Here is a 20,741-nt window from a genome sequence, read left to right as displayed (position 1 = left end):
AAATGCAGACAGACTGGACAGGGGAGGATTTTGCATATTGAAAATCTCCACCAGTTTTGCAGCTCCACCCCCCCCTCAGGCTTTGAACTTTGTGCCTTTCCTGGGTTCCCATAAAATGGGTCCTGGATCCAAACCGCCCCAGCTTTGGTTTGGCAAACCAGATTTCGCCAAAACTCAACCCCAAATCCACCAAGGCTTTGCCCAGCTCTGATTTCAGGGCAGCGATGTCCATGATGGATCCTGCTCCTCCTCCCTTCTAGGGGCTGCTTTCACAGGGCTGCTGAGGTCCCTTTAAGAATCAGACACAGGCTAGAGATAGGATTCAGAGTAGCAGCCGTGTTCGTCTGTATTCGCAAAAAGAAAAGGAGGACTTGTGGCACCTTAGAGACTAACAAATTTATTAGAGCATAAGCTTTCGAATGCATCCGATGAAGTGAGCTGTAGCTCACGAAAGCTCATGCTCTAATAAATTTGTTAGTCTCTAAGGTGCCACAAGTCCTCCTTTCCTTTTTAGGCTAGAGATAGGCAGCCTTGTATCTCATGTCAGCTACATGCAGCCCACTCCCTCCCTCCTTCCCTTGTCGGGGATCCTCCTGCTGCTAGCGCTGTTCCTTTAAGAGTTGGCCTACGTGGCAGAAGCAGGAGAGAGCAGCGGCTTTAGCAGCAGTGCAGAGCCACTTCCTGTGGAGGAGCTTGCAGCTGCGGGAGCAGGAGCAGGAGCAGGAGCAGGAGCAGGGCTGTGCGTGCCCAGCCTGCAGGAATCGCCCTCTGCAGCACCCACCCAGCCGCTGAGACCATGGGCCAGAATGACCTAATGAGCACGGCTGAGGACTTTGCAGACCAGGTGGGTGGGTGTGTGTCCCTCCCTCCCTTTGATGGAGGCCTCCTCCGCAGGGAGAGGGGCACTAGGGTGTATCCCTCCCAGGGGCTGTGGGGTTCTCCCACTGAAATAAAGGGGGAATCGGTCTGTGATATGTACCTCGGGGTCCCCACTTTCCCCCACCCAGCATAAATGGGAATCGGCTAAGCTTGTGTAACCCTGAATGAGCCTGCTATGGGGTCCTGCCCCTCCCAGGATAATGGGGTGGGGGATCAGTCAGTGGGGTGTGTCTCCAGCAGGCCAACACCCTAGAATATTGGGGGTTAGGGAAACAGTCTGGTTTGTACACCGGAGAGGCCATGGTGTTTGTCCCTGGCCCCTGAATAAAGGAAGGGGATCGCTCAGTGGTGTGTTCCCCTGAGGAGCTCTGGGGTCTGCCTCTCTCTGATTTGAGGACTTCATTAACTCGGCCAGAGTTTATGGGCCTATTGGGTGGCTGAGGTCTGTGGCCTGCAACATGCAGAAGATCAGACTAGATGATCATGATGGTCCTTTCTGGCCTTACAGTCTATGAGCCTTACTCCCCACCTCAAGAATAATGGGGAATCAGTCAGTGATGTATATCCTGGAAGGGACATGAGGTATCACCCTCCTTTATTATCAGGGTGTGACGGTTGGTGGTAATCCTGCCCCACACTAACTAAAGAGGTATTTGTCATTTTTGTTACCCATGAAGAAATGGATCTTGCTCCCACCTTAGAGCCTGCATCTTGTGCCTTGTTTGAATGAAACTGTTAGATCAGTGCTGTAATCCTCCTTTCCTGGGAGCCTGGCTCCTTCCTATCTGTTAATAAATGTAAAGAGTCCCTTAAGGGGGTGAGGAAGGCCAAACCATTCTTCCTATCTCTCTCCAAGAAGTGTCCAGGTGGCATGTGGCAACAGGGAATAGGGGATATGCGAAAACAAACGTGCAGTGAAATGATAGTGGAAAATCCTAACCCCAGACTGCTCTTAGACCATGTCCAGAATCATTAAATGGAACAGATGAGGAGAAACCATCGGTCCCTGTCTATGCTTTAGATTCAGAATAAAAGTCAACCTGGATTGTTAAACATTCCTGTATAAACTGTCCTTGTAGATGTTGGCGCTAATCTAGACGGACTATCTTGTGCTGTTGTATAATACAGTTATCTATGACAAATCAAAGCTTAGAATCTCCCATCTTGCTGTGAGTGAGCAGAATAATATGAATGAAGTGTTCAGTCACCCTCTTTGTGACAGTGTCGTAAAGCAAGATTTCTGTTGGCTTGGTGACCAGTATATTTAAAATGAGGTAGTAACATCTGGCTGCCTAGAGCTAAGATCTGAAAAATCGGACTTGATCTGGCTCTAGACTTCTAAAGCAGGACGAAGGCTGGATGATCCATATTACAGGATCTAAAATGGATATGCCACCCTTGAATCCCTGTAACTGACCAGCACTGGAAAAACCTGCCATTCGCTGTCTTTTCTAGACAGATGGCTTGTTTAGGGCCAGATTCTGCTGTCTTCATGTTGATTTCAGCGGGACTCCGTGTGGTGTTTGGTAGTACTCGGCCTGAATAAGGGTGTCAGAATCAGGCCCAGTTTGTCTTGTTGACCCATCAGCAGTAGGAGGACAAGATAAACAGTTGCTGTATCACTAGTGCTCCTTGTTGTTTTTGCTGATACAAACTAACACGGCTACCACTCTGAAACCTGTCAGTTGCTGTATTGTGTTCGTATCCTTTGCTAAATGTTATGACTCTTGAGTCCTAGCTGCTACTGAGGTTTTTATTGTGGGTTGTTTTTTGGGTTTTTTTTTTTTGTTTGTTTATTCCCATGTGACTATTTCTGGAATCTTAAATATTTTGTAAGAACTCCTGAATGCCTTTTTATCCAGCATGAAACCATGTCTGCCCCTTTCTGGAATAACTTTCACTGGCACAACTTTATTTCTCTTTGACCCCATTTTATTTTAAAGTGACTATTCTTAGCTACAGCCTATTCCTGATGTTTGTGGACACAGCCATCAGATTGCAAAACCATGCTTAGGTTTTGCAAGTAAGTAATTCATTTGCTAACTCTAGGTCCAAATAGTTGCCCCTTGCTTATTCTAACCACTACCTATGCTGCTAAAACACAAACCCATACGTGTGTGGGAGTGAGGTTTACAAAACAATCAACACTGGGTATATTTTTGCATAGTGGGTATTTTGTATTAGGGACGTTCTTAGCTCATTTGGAACAAAACATTTGAACTGGGATTAGACTGAAGATTTTTTGGATGGCTGGGGTGAGTACATCAGATTAATACCCTAAAATTTGATGCCTCCTCATCGACAGCCTTATTCCTTCCCATTCCTTGTTATAATAGTTGGGATTAGCTAATATGCTGTTGCTTTCTCCTTGTGGGTGTAATGAGCAGGTTATTAGGGAAGCTCGAACCTGTGACTTTAGCACCCAAAGCATAGGCATCTGCCCCTTGACCTAAAGGAGTAATGCTGCTAACTAGCCGCAGTAATAAGCTTTTAAGCCATATGTGAACCAGCCACTAGAGGGGAATATGGCACACGTAAGTCTGTTTAAAACGCTGGCAAAGTGTTCTGAAGGGGAGATAGATTGGGGTTAGGATTAACCTTGGCTCTCGAAATGGTCTTTCTCTTACAACCAATGTTTGCCCACTTCATGGGTGTGCAATACAAGACGCACCTGTTTTGTTTGGCGTTTTCTTAACTGTGGGCTTTAAGTTGAGTGGGCTTTTCTGGTTGGCAGGTGTGGGTGGCTTAGGGGAAAACGAGCTTCTCTGATTTGATGGGATAGGGAATAATTATTTATAGTGCCTAGTACAAACAGAAGATGCAGTCCCTTCTCCAAAGAGCTTACAGTCTAACTGTAGGTAATGTGGAATTGTTTCCTTGGTCTAGCCCACATCCGCCATGAAATGGAAAAAAATCTTTGTAACTGGGAGCAAAACTTCTCAAGGATCAGTGCTGAGAGCTTCTAATTGAATATAAAATGTTCAAGACTGAGCCTTTAACTGTGTTGCCAAATACGGTCTGCATTATCTAAAGCTGAAGTAGCTGTAACTAGGTCTTGCATTGAGTTTGCACTCACTACCTAGATTTGCAGGAGGAGTTGCCTATCTCTGAGGGAGTAGACTTCTGGCTAGTCTTCCGTTTCACTTGAGAAGGTGGTTGTTTGGCACTCTACTCCATGTAGACAGACAGGAGTGCGGGGAGACTATGCAACTGTTGTAAATGAGTGAAGCGATCCTAGCTGGTGGAAGGAAAGAATGTGATGCCCAAACCATGTTCCTGGAGCAAAAAATGCAGAGCTTTCTTTAATCTTCCATCCCAAGGGCCTGTAAGCGTGCAGCTGATCAGATCTTCCTTGTGACCTCTAGCTTTCTGAGATTTGTTTTTATATGAACTATGGGGTGAAGAAACTCTTTTTGGTTTTAACCTGGTTCTTTTGTTTTCCAGTGAAGCTAACAGAGCATGGAAGGTCCTTATTTCAGCCTGGCGTGTCCAAATAAGTGCACTGATTCTGTTTAGTAATAAGCCAAGCACCCTACTCTTGCCATAATCTGGAAGTGTGACATTTGCCCTCATGTAGAGGATGGGCAGCTGAAGACTTAATGTGCCATGAGCCCACCTGGAACTGGAGTGCTGTGAATTGCACTCAGGAGGCTTGTGTGAAAAAAGGAAAGTGGAATGCTATGGGGAAACCTTAAAATAACTCTGAACAACAAAGATGAAACCCTCTAAAGAATAAGATGTCCAGAAAGCTTCTAGCCTGCTCTTGTCCTTCCTCTGATCTGTTTTAAAATGACAGAGTGAGCCTATAGCAGTGTTTCTTAAATGTGGCCAATGTGGCCACGAGTGGCTTTTCTTGCAGCCACAGGGTCTTGGGCTGTGATTGGGAGAGGGACTAAGCAGCGGCCCCTCCTCCTCCCTGTTGCTCCAGGATGCCCCACCTTGGTGTTGGTTCCTGGCGCCGCCAGCAGGAGTTGGCCCTGCCCGCCTCGGAAGACATCTGGGGCACGGTGTTTGAGGAGTTCTGGCCCCCACTGGCCCTTGCTGCCTTCCCCGACGCCCCATCCAAGGCTTAATTTGTCCCCAGGTTTGCTGGGGCTGAGTAAGTCTGCGGTGAAAAGTGATGCTTGTTAATATCACTTTTCACAACAGACTTACTAGCTAGCAATAAATAAATTGCAATGATTTGGACGTGTATATGTGCACATGTATTTGTTTTTTTCCAAAAACAAAGTATTTTAGGGAAAAGTGAGAGAGCGGCCACCAGCAAGACTTGGTGGCTGCACTCTGAGGCCACCAATTAATTTATCCTGAGAACCCCTGGCCTATAGTCCCTCTTTCTAAATACTGACTCCTCCTTGGAGGAGGGGCGGGGTCATTATCCCCACTTCATAGACGGGTTGAAATAGAGAGAGAAGTGATTCACCCCAGGCTAGAGTGTAGAGTACGGTGCCAGGCGTGAAATGAGATCATCGGCATTCCTTGCTCCCAGTCCTGTGCTTGAGCCACTGGCTCATGCTTCTCTCCCTATGGAAACAGAGCGGCTCCACATCAGGGGTTGCAGGGATGGGTCTTGTATCTTTATCAGAAACACAAGACTGTAAACAGTATGTTGCAGTCCAAGTGTCTCTCTGCTGTTTACTTGGCAGCTGCCTTTACCACTTTGATCCTACGGTCACTAATTCAGGAATAAACAGAGGAGTCTCTTTCCTGGTGAACTTTGGAGCATTCTTACTGTTCCTGTGTCCCCACCTGCAATCTGGAGATGAGAGCCCCAGGTGAAGGTTGGCGAAATCAGAGCTGCTTATAAAAGAGCAACTGCTCGCGGTGTGCGGTGGTCTTGATTCAAAAATATAATGCGGGGATGTGGAGTTCACTTAAGCATCTAAGTGAAATACAGACCTAGGTTTGCCCAAGGTAACATGAGACCTGTATGTATGTACGTCCCAACCGACCATGATAAGGTATTATCTCCCCCACCTTGTCTCTATAAGAAGTTTTTATGTCAGAGCCAGGAATAGAATTCAGATCTTCTGGCTCCCAGTTCTGTGCATCAGTCTTAAACCCATCATATATCTACAGGTTTCAGAGTAGCAGCCGTGTTAGTCTGTATTCGCAAAAAGAAAAGGAGTACTTGTGGCACCTTAGAGACTAACAAATTTATTTGAGCATAAGCTTTCGTGAGCTACAGCTCACTTCATCGGATGCATCCGATGCTTATGCTCAAATAAATTTGTTAGTCTCTAAGGTGCCACAAGTACTCCTTTTCTTTTTGCTGCTACTCTGAAACACTTTTTTGTTGTGCATTCTGTTTCTGAATTTGCCTCATATTCTCTACGTTTGCTATGAGCAGTGGCTTCAAAGCTTATATGTGAGTTGCATAAACACAGCTGTATGCACGATGGATGTCAGAAGATGGTTTGCGTAGTATTGGTTGCCTAGCATTGCTCCCACCTTCAATCCATCCTACTCGTCTTCCACTGATTGGATCGCAAGCACTCATGTTTACTAGGCAACATAAAATTCTTTCCTGTGTGTGCTGAGAAGGGAGGAAGCCTGAGTGCAAGAACAATTTACACTTTCTATCATGGGCTGTTTGGCTTCAGGGAAGGTGACAATGAGACTCGTCCATGTGACTTATTACAACAAAAGATGGTAGGTTCCAAAGCTGATGCTGGGAAGTAGAGTTGACCCTTAGCACTTGTGCTTATTTTGCAACCTTTCCACAGTCTTGTTCCTGCTGATCTTCAAAACGCAACCTCCCATTACACTCCCTCTCCTGCTCCCCATTCTCTGCAGAAGTTGCCAGGGCAGGCTTCTCTCCACCTTTCCATTTTCCTGCTCCTGCTTTATCAAATCATTTTAACTTCTGCTCTTCCCCTCTCTTTAAGCCTAAATTTAAAAAATTCCCTCTTGTAGAACGTATAACTTCCTCCCTCATTGGCTTGTTAGCGAGATCGATTTGTTGATTAACAGTTGAAAGTTCTCTATTGATCCCTACAGTTGTATCTGTTCATCTAGATCGGGGTAGGCAACCTTATGCCCGCGTGCTGGAGCTCATTTTCAGTGGCACTCACACTGCCCGGGTCCCGGCCAACCATCCAGGGGCCTCTGCATTTTAATTTAATTTTAAATGAAGCTTCTTAAACATTTTAAAACCCTTATTTACTTTACATACAACAATAGTTTTGTTATATATTAAAGTCTTATAGAAAGAGACCTTCTAAAAATGTTAAAATGTATGACTGGCACACACAACCTTAAATTAGAGTGACTAAATGAAGACTTGGCACCCCACTTCTGAAAGGTTGCTGACCCCGATCTAGATACTTTCCAGACAGCCCTCATCAAGAAAAGGAAAGAATTAGGAAGTCTTTTTTTTTTTAAACTGCCTCTCATTCCTCCTAACTCTACTCTTAAAACCAGATCCTGAACCACCTTAAATAATTCGTGGCCCTGCCCGTCGCTTTTCAGACATGTGTGGACACTTTTTTTTCCTGGGCTTGGACTACACCTAAAAATTAGATTGACCTAGCTACATTGTTCAGGCCTGTGAAAAATGTCACGCCCTGTGCGATTTAGTTAGGTTGACCTATCCCCCACTATAGATGCAGCTCAGTCAGTGGAAGGATTTTTCCATTGACCTAGCTACCACTCCTCGGAGAGGAGGATTAACTGCATTGGCAGAAACCCCCTTCTGTCAGTGTAGGAAGAGTCTATGCTAGGATGCTGCAATGGCACAGGAGTGTAGACATACCCTTAGTTAAACATCTCTAAAGCTCTTCCCACAATGCACAGTTAACCTGGGGAACTCTTTGCCAGAGGATGTTGTGATGGCCAACACTATAACAGGGTTCAAAAAAGAACTAGATAAAGTCATGGAGGACAGATCCATCAATGGCTATTAGACAGGATGGGCAGGCATGGTGTCCCTAGCCTCTGTTTGCCAGAAGCTGGGAATGGGTGACAGGGGATGGATCACTTGATGATTCCCTGTTCTGTTCATTCCCTCTGGAGCACTTGGCATTGGCCATTGTTGGAAGACAGGATACTGGGCCAGACTGACTTTTAGGCTGACCCAGTATGGCCATTCTTATGTTCTCTCCAGCTTCTGATGTAGCTGAAGAACAGGGGAAAGCTGCTGTCAAGGTGGAGAATCCTTTCTCCCTTGTAAAGGCCGAAGTGTACAGAATGCCCAGGGAGAGGCCTCCCTGCACTGAGAGAGGCCAGGTGAGTAACCAGAATTACATGCTTCCATGTGGGGGAGCTGGATTGAGGTCTTTAAGTCAGCGTGCACACACTCTCCCTTCCTCTGAACCTGGGAAGAGCCAGCTGATTTGGCTTTCTTTGGCAGGTTGGGTTTGCGTACGCTTTGGATGGTGAGGAAAGAGACAGCTGTTTGAGAGTCTGTTTCTGACCCCCTCCAGGAATTCACTTGGCATTGGCACAATCTGTTCAAATGCTTGGGATGAAGAGTCTTTGTTTCTGTCTTAAACGTAGTTAGTCTGTCACCTGGGAGAGCTTGTCTTAATATCGCAGTGTAGTATATTCTAACAGGACTCAGAGTTGCAAGCAGGGCAGATGCCATTTGCTAACTAGAAATCTTTTTTTAGCAAGCTGTAGATCAGTATAAACACAGAACCACTCTAGTTCTAGGCCCAGGGTGGATATGGCACTTTGAATGCAAATATTTTTCACACCCCAGTTGTGCCGATATAGGTTTGTAGTGTAGACCAGACCTGAGTTAAGGATCTCTAATCAAAACTTGAACCTTGGAAGGTGGATCACTGTCTGCCTCTCTTGCCTTGTGCATTTGGGCCTTCTCTTCCAAATCAGCCACTGTTTTTAGCAGGTCTCTTACATGCTTGCTGCATGCTCTGTATGCTCTCTACCTATTTGATGGTACGAGCCAAATGTAGATCCCGTTCCTCTTGTTCTAGGAAGAAGACAAGGCTGCCCCCTATTTCTGACTTGCTGGTTATGTATTCTTTTTGCGTGGGGATTTCCAGTGCAGTGCACTGATACTGATGCTAAAACAGGTGCTTTCAACCCTCCTGATGCCCAAGTGTTGAGCTATTATGCTTTCCTGTCCAACGTGGCTGATTAGGGTGTTGCTGGGTGCTTTGAAAGCTTCTCAGTCATTAGATTGATGATGGAAAGTGCTGCTTCCTCCTGATTAGAATTCATCAGATGTCTAGCATGTTGCACAAGCAACACCTCAGATTATTTCCAAACTGAGGAGTAAGACTTGCTATAGAAACCCTTTAGTTCTTTTCTGTAGACATTCTATACTTTCTATCCAGTACTTTTGGAGCATTTAGTTCTTTTTTCCCCATGTCTCTCTGTGGAAATCCTGCTGGAATTCTGTGCCACTGTACAATGCAGAATTTGCACAGAATTAATGTTCCCCGCAGAATTTTAGTTTTTCCTGAAGAACCTGTGATCTCCCTTGCATGGCAGCCAGAGCCTCGCCATGCACAGGGCTGACAGTAGGAGCTGCAGCTGGATGTAGAATTTTAAAATACTCACAGAATTTTTTGGTGCAGAATTCCCCCAGGAGTATCTGTTGTTTGTGATAGTTTCTGTCTCTGCTACAGAAAAGGACCCTTCTAAATCAATCTCAGTATTATCACAAGTGCCTTAGAAGCTTGATCTGTAATTCTTCTTTCCCTGTAATCTTATCCTCTTCCATTGAAGTCACAGGGTTTGTTTGCTTGTTTTTGTTAGCAAAGTCAACATGATTGCCTAATTGTGGGAATAGGGTTTATTAACTTGTAGAGGCTGAGTCTGGGGCCTCTAAAAAATGGGAACAAAATTACAGCCGTTATAATTAAAAAAATATATAAACAATACACTTACTGGCAGAGGATAACATTTAAAGCATGCCAAATTTTGGGCTTGAACTTTGGATGAAAGGTATAACTTTGTTATGTACAATAATGATCAGTTTAAGCGGGTTTGTTTGTTTTGTTTCTCCACTTGGGGTGCATGTAGGAGTTTCTTAGGTAACTGAAATACAGTTTGAAGCTCTCTTTAATCTGCTATTCTGGACCAAGAAAAGAGCTCATTTGCATTTTTTTTAACTTCACATTGGTTAATTTTAGGTCACATCTCCCTTGTATTAATGTATATTTGTTTGGTTTGTATCTCACTAAATGACAAAGATTATAAGAAATGTATCTCTCCAGATTCACTCATCTAGCTGTTTTGAAAAACATTTATATTCAAAAATCCCAAAGTATAACATTCAATCTGTACTTGGTTGAGGTTTGTGTTCAAAGTATGTTTAACTGATTTGATCTTGACCCTTTAGACTCTAGATGCATAAGACCCAAGACTAGTGTAATTTGCTCTTCTGATGTTAACTATTTGGGCTTGTGCTCAAATAAATTTGTTAGTCTCTAAGGTGCCACAAGTACTCCTTTTTCTTTTTTGCGAATACAGACTAACACGGCTACTACTCTGAAACCATACATTTTTACTGGTTAGTTTGCTGACTCAATTAGGTAAATTTTCTACTAGTATAAACTGGTGTACCTCCATTGATGTTAACTGAGTTGCATCAACAGAACATGGTCAGTACTGGGTGTGACTTTGTACCTTTTTTTAAGTTCCTGTTCCCTAACGGTAAAAGAAACACTGGTGCAAGGGGACCAACACAAGACACATACGCTGTTTTTTGTTTGTTTGTTTTTTTTCATTGTGAATTTCCTGTTTGTGGCATTCCTGATACCTTTTTGAAGAACACCTTTATTCAGATGGGTGGGTTGGTTTGATATTGGTGGTGGGGGTTCCCCCCACTGAACAGAGTTTAGATTCTAACACTGAGTAAAACAACTTGAATCAAATAGTCCCATAAATCGTTTTTAATACATACTGTGTATGAGTTGTAGGAGGTTATAACACATGGCTGGTTCCCCTACTGCTAAACCAGGAGTCTCTGCAAAACCTGGCATTTCTGCATCAGGAGTCAGGCTTTTGCATGCATCTGGCTGTGACATTGCTCAGCGGGAACTGCCCATAAAATCAGGAGATAGGCACCTTCTGCTTCTCTTCTTCTGCTGTTTAATTTAGAATTGACCATATCTATCTCACATACAACACCTTACAGATGTCACTCGAATTACATCCCTGACAAAGTGAAGTAATGGTAACTTGGCTGTTCTGCACCTGTTGTTGATGCCCTAAATATGTTGCTTAAATAAACAGTCACCTCACTTTCAGCCAATTGGCGTTCTCTATTACCAAATGTCTGCTGGTACTATTACGTCACTGCTTTCTATACAAAAAGTGGAATGTGCTATTTGCAGGTTTGTTAGGAAATAAACAACTTTTATTATACCTTTCCTGTACCAAAGGGATCGTTGATTGGATCAGTGGAGGAATAATACCGGACGATTTTTAATATTAACTTGGGATCAATGCAATGGTTCTAAATTTTCAATAATGGAGTGCAAGAATCCAACACCGACGTGTATGCCAGCTTGCTCAAGAGGTACATATAATCATGGCAACTACCTGCACAAACACAGTTGCTGATTAAGTCATGTGTGTTCTAGGTGCCCGCACATGGCTCCCTTTGCACACCAAAATTGTGGCCCTTTAGGCTGAGATTTGTGTCAGAGCATTAAATCTACAACCAATTATTAATCCCCATCAGGATATGCCTTGGTGCTCTATTACAGTTACTTAAATACGAATGAAGTCTCAAACGATACACCAGCTGAGAACTGGAGAGTGAAGAGGTGATTAGATTTTTTTTTTTTAATATGCAGATATCTTGCATGTGTACAATTTGTACAAGAAGCTAGACTCCTCGGGGTGTATGTTTTGGTTCTGTTCAGCCGTAGTTGCTCTTATATAATCTATAATTCTCACAATGGCAGAGTGATCTAATGGTAAATTTTCAGCATTCTGTTCACAGGATCAGACACAACTTTCCTTCCCAAGAAGAGAAGCAGTGTGCTCGCTTCCTCATGCCTCTTGGTGGTATTATATTTTTAAATACTAGGTTGCATTGAATTGTAGTTCATCTTCCTGAGTAGTGTGTTTTTGTGGGTTGTGATTCTTAATGGGACTAGCGGCTGACCTCTGTCTCTGTATGTGTTCATCCTTGAAATCAACTAATATCATAGTCAGTTTTTCATCTACAGTCAAACCCTTTTTAGTATTGTATAGGAGAGTCTTAGGCCTGATGCCGCAATGTGTTGATACCTGCAGAGGAAGAAGTCAATGGAAATTTTGCCAATGAGAACAGGGGAAATGTAAAGGCATAGGTGTTTTAAACCAGCGTGATATTGAGAGGGTTTGGCTTTATCTAATTCCCCAGCACATCTGCATTCAGTGGGATCTTGTGGTGGAGGTGGGTGTGTGCGTGTGCACACGCCAGTGATACGCCTGCAGTCTGCAGAGGGGCATGGCTCTTGGTTGCCTTGGACATTACTCCTCCTGCACTGTCTGCCCATGTAGTTCCTGCGAGTGACGAAGCAGTACCTTCCCCACGTGGCCCGTCTGTGCCTGATCAGCACCTTCCTGGAGGATGGCATCCGCATGTGGTTCCAGTGGAGCGAGCAGAGGGATTACATTGATGCCACGTGGAATTGTGGCTATTTCCTGGCCTCCATCTTTGTGTTCCTAAATCTCTTCGGACAGCTGAGTAAGTGGCTCTTAATGGCCTATTAGGGCAGATCCCAAATCACGCTAGTGTTTCTGGCTCATGCTAGCATGGGAAGCCTAGTTTATTTTTCTTTACCCATCAAGCATTTTATATTTTGATGATGCTTCATAGGTTGAATAAAGACTTTTCATTGACCTCCCCACGTTTTGCTCCATGACTTTGAGGTCCCCATGTACCTCTTGGTCAATGAAAACTCTGAGTCCCTTAGTTGACAGTAGTATTATCTATTTAATTCTGTATATGTACCCAGATGTTGATAGGTGCATTCTGTAAATAAAATACTTCCTGTATTTAAAGAAAAAAGAGGAATTGCTCCAATATATCAAGATGATTACAGTGCCATGTTTTTCTTATGGAGGTTAATGTCAACTGGAAAAATATTTGTCTTATTTTTATGCGGGAAACATTTCAATCCTGCCCTATTCACAAAAGCAATAGCACTGTGTTAGTTCATAAGGATTAGGAAGTGAAACAGACTAGACACTTCAAGTCTAGCTTCTATGTCCATGCTGAGTGAACTGTGAACGTATCATTGGTGGGAAAGAAACTAAATTCTCCGTTTTATATTGCGTGTCCCCCGTTTTAAAATTGTCTCTCGCACTCCAATTGCCTAGTCTTTCAAAGTCCTGTGTCCAGGGTTTGTGTTTTTTATTTTGTCCAGGCAAAAATGTAATTTTGCTAAATCTTTTCCCCTGTAGTTAGCTTGCTTAATAGACTTCTTCTTTTAGTCAAGTTCTCAATGTGGAAATCCACCTGCTGGGAAATGCGATCAGTTTTCTTGTGAATGCAAGATTTACAGGAAAGCTTCTGTTTAATATTCTGTATTCTCGAAAGAACTATGGTATCATCCTCCCACCACCACCTCAGGAAAGGCAATATCCAACATCTACATACTTGGCTGTTTTTTGTCTAACTTCTTGTGACCTTAAGCGTATCTCTACACTGCCATAGAGTCTGGGTCAATTGACTTGAGTTCAGGCTGCTGGACTAAAAGTAGCAGTATAGACATTCAGGCTTGGGCTGGAGCCCAGGGTCTGAGACCCACCCAGCCATCTTGCAGGGTTGAAACGGCGGGCACCAGCCTGAGCCCAAATGTCCATGCTGCAATTTTATAACCCCCCGGTTTGAGCTCCACAAGCTGGAGTGGGCTGACCTGGGCCAGCTACAGCTGTGCTGCAGGTCTTTTATTGCAGAGTAGATGTATCTTTGCATGGCAGCTGCCAACTAGTACGATGTGCCAGGGACTAAACAAAGCATATGTTTGATCCCTTGCTCCATCACCTGGTGGAATAATGGAGAGATGTTCTTCAGGAGCCATACGACAATATCTTACTATAGAGAAGCTCCGTGGAGAATGCAGATTTTAAAGCTGACTTTTCCCCCCCAAACCAACAGTGTTTTGATACCCGATATCTCCTAGCAGAGGCTCTCTGTGACTTGGCTACATGAAATCCTTAACCTGCTGAAATTCAAACCAAAACCAACTGTTTCCTGTGTGAGCTGGAGATGTGGTAACGCTGTTTAATTTCCCTTCCTCAGGCGGCTGTATCCTGGTGCTGAGTAGGAACTTTGTGCAGTATGCCTGCTTTGGCTTGTTCGGAATTATAGCATTACAGGTAGGAAGCCTCAAGTCTTCTGAAGTACAGTCCCTATTTTTCAGGCCCTCCCCACCAACCCCAATGGGACTGATCTGTCTAAGTTAAAGCAGCAGGAAGGACTGCCCTGCCCTGCCCAGCCCATTGAGCCCACTTCCCTCCTTCAATTGGCCATGATCTCTTATGGCAACATGGTTACAGCTGCTCTTCCTCTGACATGCACAGCAGTGAGGAATTCTCCTTGGATGCTGATGCAGATAGGATAAGCCGGCTGTTTTTTTTCCAAGCACTGACAAGTATCAAACCAATCCTGTCCCATATAGTAGGAGGAGGTCCCCTTTGCAACTCACTTGAGCTTCAGCAGCCTACTGCATAAGAGACCTATAACTGATTTGGTCTTGACACCACAGTGATTGCTACAAGAATATCCCAAAATGGAAAGATCCCCACTGAATGCTGAAAAACAAAAACCCTTCCTGTCCAAAATAAGTTTTTTTGTTTAACATTTTGTCTAAAGCAGAAGAGTAGGAGTTATAACTTCTGGGTTCTATTCCCAAATTTGCCACTGACTAGTTGTGTGATCTTGGGCATTTAGTTTAACCTTCCTGCCTCTCTGTTTTCCCCATCTGTATAATGGGATGGATACTTGACTGCCACAGGGGATTGTTGAAGGTTAATTAACTATCTGCAAAAAGCTCTGAGAGTCACAGATCTGCGGGTGCTATAAAAAGCACCTGGGCTAATGAATTCTCATAAAAGCTCCTTATTGTTGTCATGCCAAACTACTTGCTAAACTAAGTAACTTTGTAAGATGTTGTTGATTCTTACGTTCTGCGTTTAATCACACTGGCTTTGAACACTCTAAAAGCTCTCCCTTTTCAAGGAGGTGGAAATAGTTTAAATATTTCAGTATTTCTTTTTTTTTCTTCCCTCCTAGACCATTGCTTACAGCATTCTATGGGATCTGAAGTTCTTGATGAGGTAGGTCCTAGTTTATTTTACCTCCATGTACTGTCCTCGCAGACTTGCTCCTGTGCATGTCATCCAGGGACAGGAATCAAGAGGCCTTTATAAAGGTCACATTTAAGGCCATCTCTACCCGACAAACTTTGGTCAACGCAAATTACGTCTGCACAAAGCTGCTGCAATCAATAGATTGCTTGTGCAGGTGCATACTTGGCTCCTTGCGTCAACACTGCATATGCTCGCCAGGAGTGCTTGTGTCAATGTGCATTGCACCATTGATAGATATCAAAGTGTGCAACCCGCCACCATCCAGTGCACTGTCTTTTGGGGAAGTTTTTGGCAATGCATGGCAGGGCAGAAGTGAGTCGCACAGGGTGATTGGGAGCAAGGAGTCTCCATTCCATAATGTCATCTACATCCCATGTTGTTTGCACGTTTTTAAAAAAATCCCACAAATGCATGCAATTTTTGATAGACGCTTGGGGCCTGCATAGCTCCACACTATGGTCATAAGTGTTGCAAGCGCTGGACGCACGATCCTCTTGTATCTGCAGAGCCATAAGAACTACTGAATCAGTGGGGAACATGATGATTTCTTGGAGGGCAGATTGCTGTGGGACATAGTGAGAAGCAATTCAAGGTTGTTGGTGGCATTCTCACTCATTCAGATAGAATGATCTTCGTGACACATCCAACAAGCTCTATGATGTGGCTTTTATTTTTCTTGCACTGACCTGTAGATTGATTTTTTTTTTCTTCTCTATTGCCCCCCCCCTCTCTCCCCAGGAACCTTGCCCTTGGGGGAGGCTTGCTGCTGCTTTTGGCTGAGTCACGGTCAGAGGGGAAAAGCATGTTTGCCGGGGTCCCCACCATGCGGGAAAGCTCCCCCAAACAGTACATGCAGCTGGGTGGACGTGTGCTGCTGGTCCTCATGTTCATGACACTGCTACATTTTGATATTAGCTTCTTTTCTGTAAGTATCTGGCACAGAACTGGGAGTCAAGGCAATAGGCTTCACTGCTCTGCTACAGCCTGGGTGGGATCCCAATCCAGCAATTCTTCTCATTCGAGTCCTCATCTATTCCACTGGGTCTTCTTATGTAAGAATGCCAGATTTTGGTCCTGTCAACTAGAGATACTGTGTTCTGACCTCCTGCGTGCGTTATTTGTTAACGTCTATAAAGCACATGATCTGCTTAGCACAAGGTACTAGAGAAGGATAAAGTATCAGTCTTTTAACTAATTAATTAATAATTGAGGTTTTTAAGCAGTAGGGTAAAAAATATTTCTTCAGGTCTGAGTGACAGCAGAGAAACCTCAACCCAAACTACTCGCCTCTTCATAAACAAGATCTTAGGAAGCGCCGACTTGAAACTAAATTCCAGGGAACAGTACCCCAAAATCTACCCTCAGAGTCTCACACAAACTGAGGGTTGAACCTTGCAGCCATCAGTCACGCAAGTCCTGCCACTGGATCATTGTAATGAGTGGGACAATTCACATGAATAGAGGTAGCCAGAAAGGGCCCTTTAGTTACTGAAGGAACTTAGAGATGTCAAATAATCTAGTGATAACCTGCCCTAGCGTATCTGTATCACAGCCAGGATGGGTAAGGATGGTGTCCCTAGCCTCTGTTTGCCAGAAGCTGGGGATGGGCGACGGGGGATGGATCGCTTGATGACTACCTCTTTTGTCCATTCCCGCTGGGGAATCTGGCACTGGCTACTGTCGGAAGACAGGATACTGGGCTAGATGAACCTTTGGTCTGAACCAGTAGGGCCATTCTTATGTTCTTACGGCAGCCTGTTGAATTGCCTTTTCCTGAACAACGCTGCAGCGACTACACCTCCTCCATGCATATTTCTTTAAGGCTATGTCTGCACCTATGACAGCATGCAGAGTACAGACACTACATGTGTAGCTACACGCCACAATGAAAGGCTCTGGCAGTGGGGAAAGACTCCTACAGCTACCAGATGCTTTCACTGTGGCGAGGAAAGGCTCTGGCAGGTGGAGGCAGCAGAACATGACACTGCTAAAATTAGCAGTGCAGACATGGGTGGCATGGCTTAGGTGTGCAGGGTCTATACCCTGGGGTGTGTAGGACACTCTGCCCATCCTAAGCTATGGCTTGCTGTCTACACTGCTATTTATATCTGTGTGAGCTGGGTATGCAGTGTCTGTACTCTATAAGATAACATAGCTGTGTATAACCCTGACTCTCCTCTTTCCTCCCCACTCTGCTACTGCAGATTCTCCAGAATATCGTGGGCACAGCCCTGATTATCTTAGTGGCGATTGGCTTTAAAACCAAGCTGGCTGCCTTGACTCTGGTCATCTGGCTGTTTGCCATCAACATCTACTTTAACGCCTTCTGGACCATCCCAGCCTACAAACCCATGCATGACTTCCTCAAGTACGACTTCTTCCAGACCATGTCTGTCATTGGAGGGCTTCTCCTGGTGGTGGCGCTGGGTCCTGGTGGCGTCTCCATGGACGAGAAGAAAAAAGAGTGGTAACGGGAGCAATGTAGCTTCTCAGGACACGACAGCTTAGGTCCAGGACTGATTCTCTATGGATTCAACAAAACCTGCCAGCATTTTACATATACCTGCTCCTCCTGTACCTTCCCCTGTTAAAGGCACAGATGTCTTGAATTTAATTTACGGTGGCACCAGTAATCTGATAATAGATGATATATCCTACTTTTTGAGGAACATTGCCTAGGGTTATTTTATTGTTTAACTTCCTAGAATTGGAACTAACCCAAGGAATTCACATTTCATTGAGTACTTCAGTATTGGCTTTTAAATTTAAAGTACTATGAGCAGATACACAGCAGTATCATTCAGTGTGCTGTTTGGTTATTTTTTTTATTTCCTTTTTAACTCTAACAAGTGAATACTCCATTCCCCTCAGAGAACTAAAACTCCTCTGTATATAAAACCCAGCTGCTGGTTAGAGTATTGTTCGTACAATTGGAGAGTTATGCTAAGAAGGCATTGGTTTTAAAAATTACAGTATTCTGTACCCAGGTCTGAGCAAGAGGAAGGCCCTTTCACACTTAGAGGGAGGGAGAAAGAGAATGTCAGAAGCAGCTGCATCCTCCTCTAGGTGAGGAAAGAGAAGCTTTTATTCTCAGTAATGAAAATCGAATGTCTCATTTCTGTTCTTGAGCGGAACAAGGGGGTAGTAGTGTTATACTGCTTTAAAGATTTCAGTAGGATGGTGGGGGTAGGTTAGTGGGAAGGGTCTCAAGACAAATTTCATTTTAAAAAGTGCTGTGCCAAAATCAATCCTTCTTTTCAGTATTTTCTACCCACCAACAAAGGGGAACAAGCCAGGCAGTGATTCAGAGACGGCTCCTTTCAGCAACCAACCAGCATTTATCTAAATGTGGCTCCAGGTTCTTTCAATCTGAGCAGTAACTGGTGGAACCAATATTTGTGGAGCTGTGAAAGACCCTGTTCCTGGCATTGAAAGCAAAAGCTCAAACGCTGAGCATTTCATAATGCATGCAGTCTGCATCACCTCACCAGTGGGTTCAGAGCAGTGTCTGATCTTCCAGCCTAGAGCACCCTTTGCTTTCTTGATCCACTGCTGCCAGTCTCTTGTACATGCAAACTCCTTTTTTTTTTTTCCCCCCCACTGAGCAACAGCAGGTACAGAACTCTCAAGGGAAAGCACCTGCTCTGGCATCCCAGTACAGACACTCATAGGCTGGGGGAGAGAGTGCTTTCTTGATCAGGCTTCATTGTTCCTGTATTAAACAGTTTGCAAAAATCAGCTGTGTGATGCCTTACTGCACTGATTCTCAGTCCTGTGTCTCAAATGGCATCTGCCTCATTTTTGACAGTAGTAGCTAAGACTTCTAGTGAGTGGAACATACTTGGCAGTGTCTTAGCACTGGGGGAGGTACCTTATGCATTCTAACTCTCTGCTGTGCATTTCGCTCAGAGAGGAAATAATCCTTTAGTGTAAGTGGGTTGAAGGGAAACAGAGGTCCTGACTTTGCCCCATCAGTGTAATCTCTTCTTTCACCTCATATTCATCCCTGCTGGGAAGGGGCATTTCACCCTCTGCTAGTGGCCTAAACTGGAGGGGAGGGGGGTGGTTTTGTTTTTTTTGGTTGGTCTTACTGACTTGGATTCTGTGAGACACTCGCCCTGTGACCTTAACTAGCAGCTCAGCAGGCTAGCTGCCCTGGTTTCCTGCATCAATGGTTCCCTTCACTGTAGCTGCTTACATCTCCACTTCGAAGAGCAGCCCAGCTCATCATCTCCAGCAGGCAGCCAGCTCCTGGGCTTTTCTCCCCAAGGAATGCTGCTAAGCCCATTGACCTGGACAGTGCACTCTTGCCTTTACCCTGGAAAACAGGATTCTCAGCAGCTGGTGATAAATAGAAAAGCCTCCAAGAATATTCAGCCACTTACACTGCTGTAAGGGAGAATGGCCTCTGTTGTGATAGAGGGCACCATCACTGGAGAGATTTCTTAAATTCATTTGAAATCAAGAGGGTTTAATAGTTACCCTGTGCTTTTTTTTTTTTCTCCTTCTCCCCCTCATCCCCCCAGCAGCTTTTTTAGGAGAGGTTTTTGTCTCAGCTGCTCTTGCAAGGCCTGTGTCTTCATTGTGCAGGAAACTAGATCTTTCAGCTTCCTCCTGACGTTCAATACATAAAGGATATGACTGACTTTCACACTGCAGTTACTACGGGCAACTGTTTAGAATACACACATGCTCCTTAGCTACAACACTATTCTCTTCCAAACATTCTAGCTGCTGTGGACAATTCAAGTATTTATAAGTGAATAGGTAGAAACAGCTCTTGTAACTACCCCTTAATTAGCTTCCTTAAGGTTAATCCCCTCATTCTGCCCAGTTAAGGAGCATGATCACTTCAGAAGAGGGACTGTTTAATATTTCAGACTAACTGATACATTAAAAAAAAGGAGTACTTGTGGCACCTTAGAGACTAACAAATTTATCTGGGCACAAGCATTTGTGGGCTAAAACAAACCCACATGAAATTCTTCTCTCCTGGAGAGGCTGCCTGCAGCCCCATAGGAAGTTCAGGCATCACAAAATGGATGTTCCCCTTTAGGAAAGGTAAATGTTACTAGCCTGTTTGCAGCAGGGATCTTGCAAGTGAAGTACATCATCAGCAGTAAAGAGAGGGCTTGTTTTTAAATACACTGCTCTCTTCCCACCAGTACGCTACCCAAACTGTGACTTTTTAGCCAACATGTCCTTTGCAAGAGGGCTAGCTGTGTCTCACGTGCACTGCTGTACCACATATCTCCCAGAACTGATGCAGTGACTTCTCTAACGGTTGGAATGCTCTCTTGAAGGCAGGATGTAATCTGCCAATTGGCTTTGCAAAGTGTTCTGAGTTCATTTTTTTTTTGCTTTATGTGGAAAGAGAAAAGTATAAACTCTCATTTTATGCTGTATTTTGTATCTTAGTTGTGTTTGAAAATGTTTTGATTTTTGGAAACCATCAAAATAAAACTATGGCATCTTTGTTGTATCCAGCTTGAGCAAACAGTTGGTGACCCTTCAGGGATGGTGTTCCCTGGTTAACACTTGGTATTAATATCCTCTGTGTAGCAGATTCCTGGGTGTCA

General features: G+C 44.3%; 1 protein-coding gene across 2 annotated transcripts; it reads left to right on the top strand.

Moving 5' to 3' along the window:
• Positions 1 to 512: 512 nt before the first annotated feature.
• On the top strand, positions 513 to 20,644 carry SURF4 (surfeit 4). 2 transcript variants are annotated; one of them, XM_038374734.1, is made up of 6 exons: positions 513 to 844; positions 12,346 to 12,532; positions 14,093 to 14,169; positions 15,086 to 15,129; positions 15,901 to 16,087; positions 17,367 to 20,644. In XM_038374734.1, exons 1-6 carry the CDS (start codon positions 797 to 799, stop codon positions 17,631 to 17,633), a joined length of 810 nt encoding a protein of 269 aa, XP_038230662.1. In that variant the 5' UTR covers positions 513 to 796; the 3' UTR covers positions 17,634 to 20,644. The 2 variants fall into 2 exon arrangements, with proteins under 2 accessions (XP_038230662.1, XP_038230665.1); XM_038374737.2 differs by lacking the exon at positions 12,346 to 12,532 and having other exon boundaries at positions 719 to 844.
• The last annotated feature ends 97 nt before the right edge of the window (positions 20,645 to 20,741 follow it).

This window comes from Dermochelys coriacea, chromosome 16, assembly GCF_009764565.3.
Source record: "Dermochelys coriacea isolate rDerCor1 chromosome 16, rDerCor1.pri.v4, whole genome shotgun sequence".
Classification (NCBI taxonomy): domain Eukaryota; kingdom Metazoa; phylum Chordata; order Testudines; family Dermochelyidae; genus Dermochelys; species Dermochelys coriacea.
Note: the sequence above shows the minus strand (reverse complement) of the source record. Positions and strands in the feature narration are given on the sequence as shown.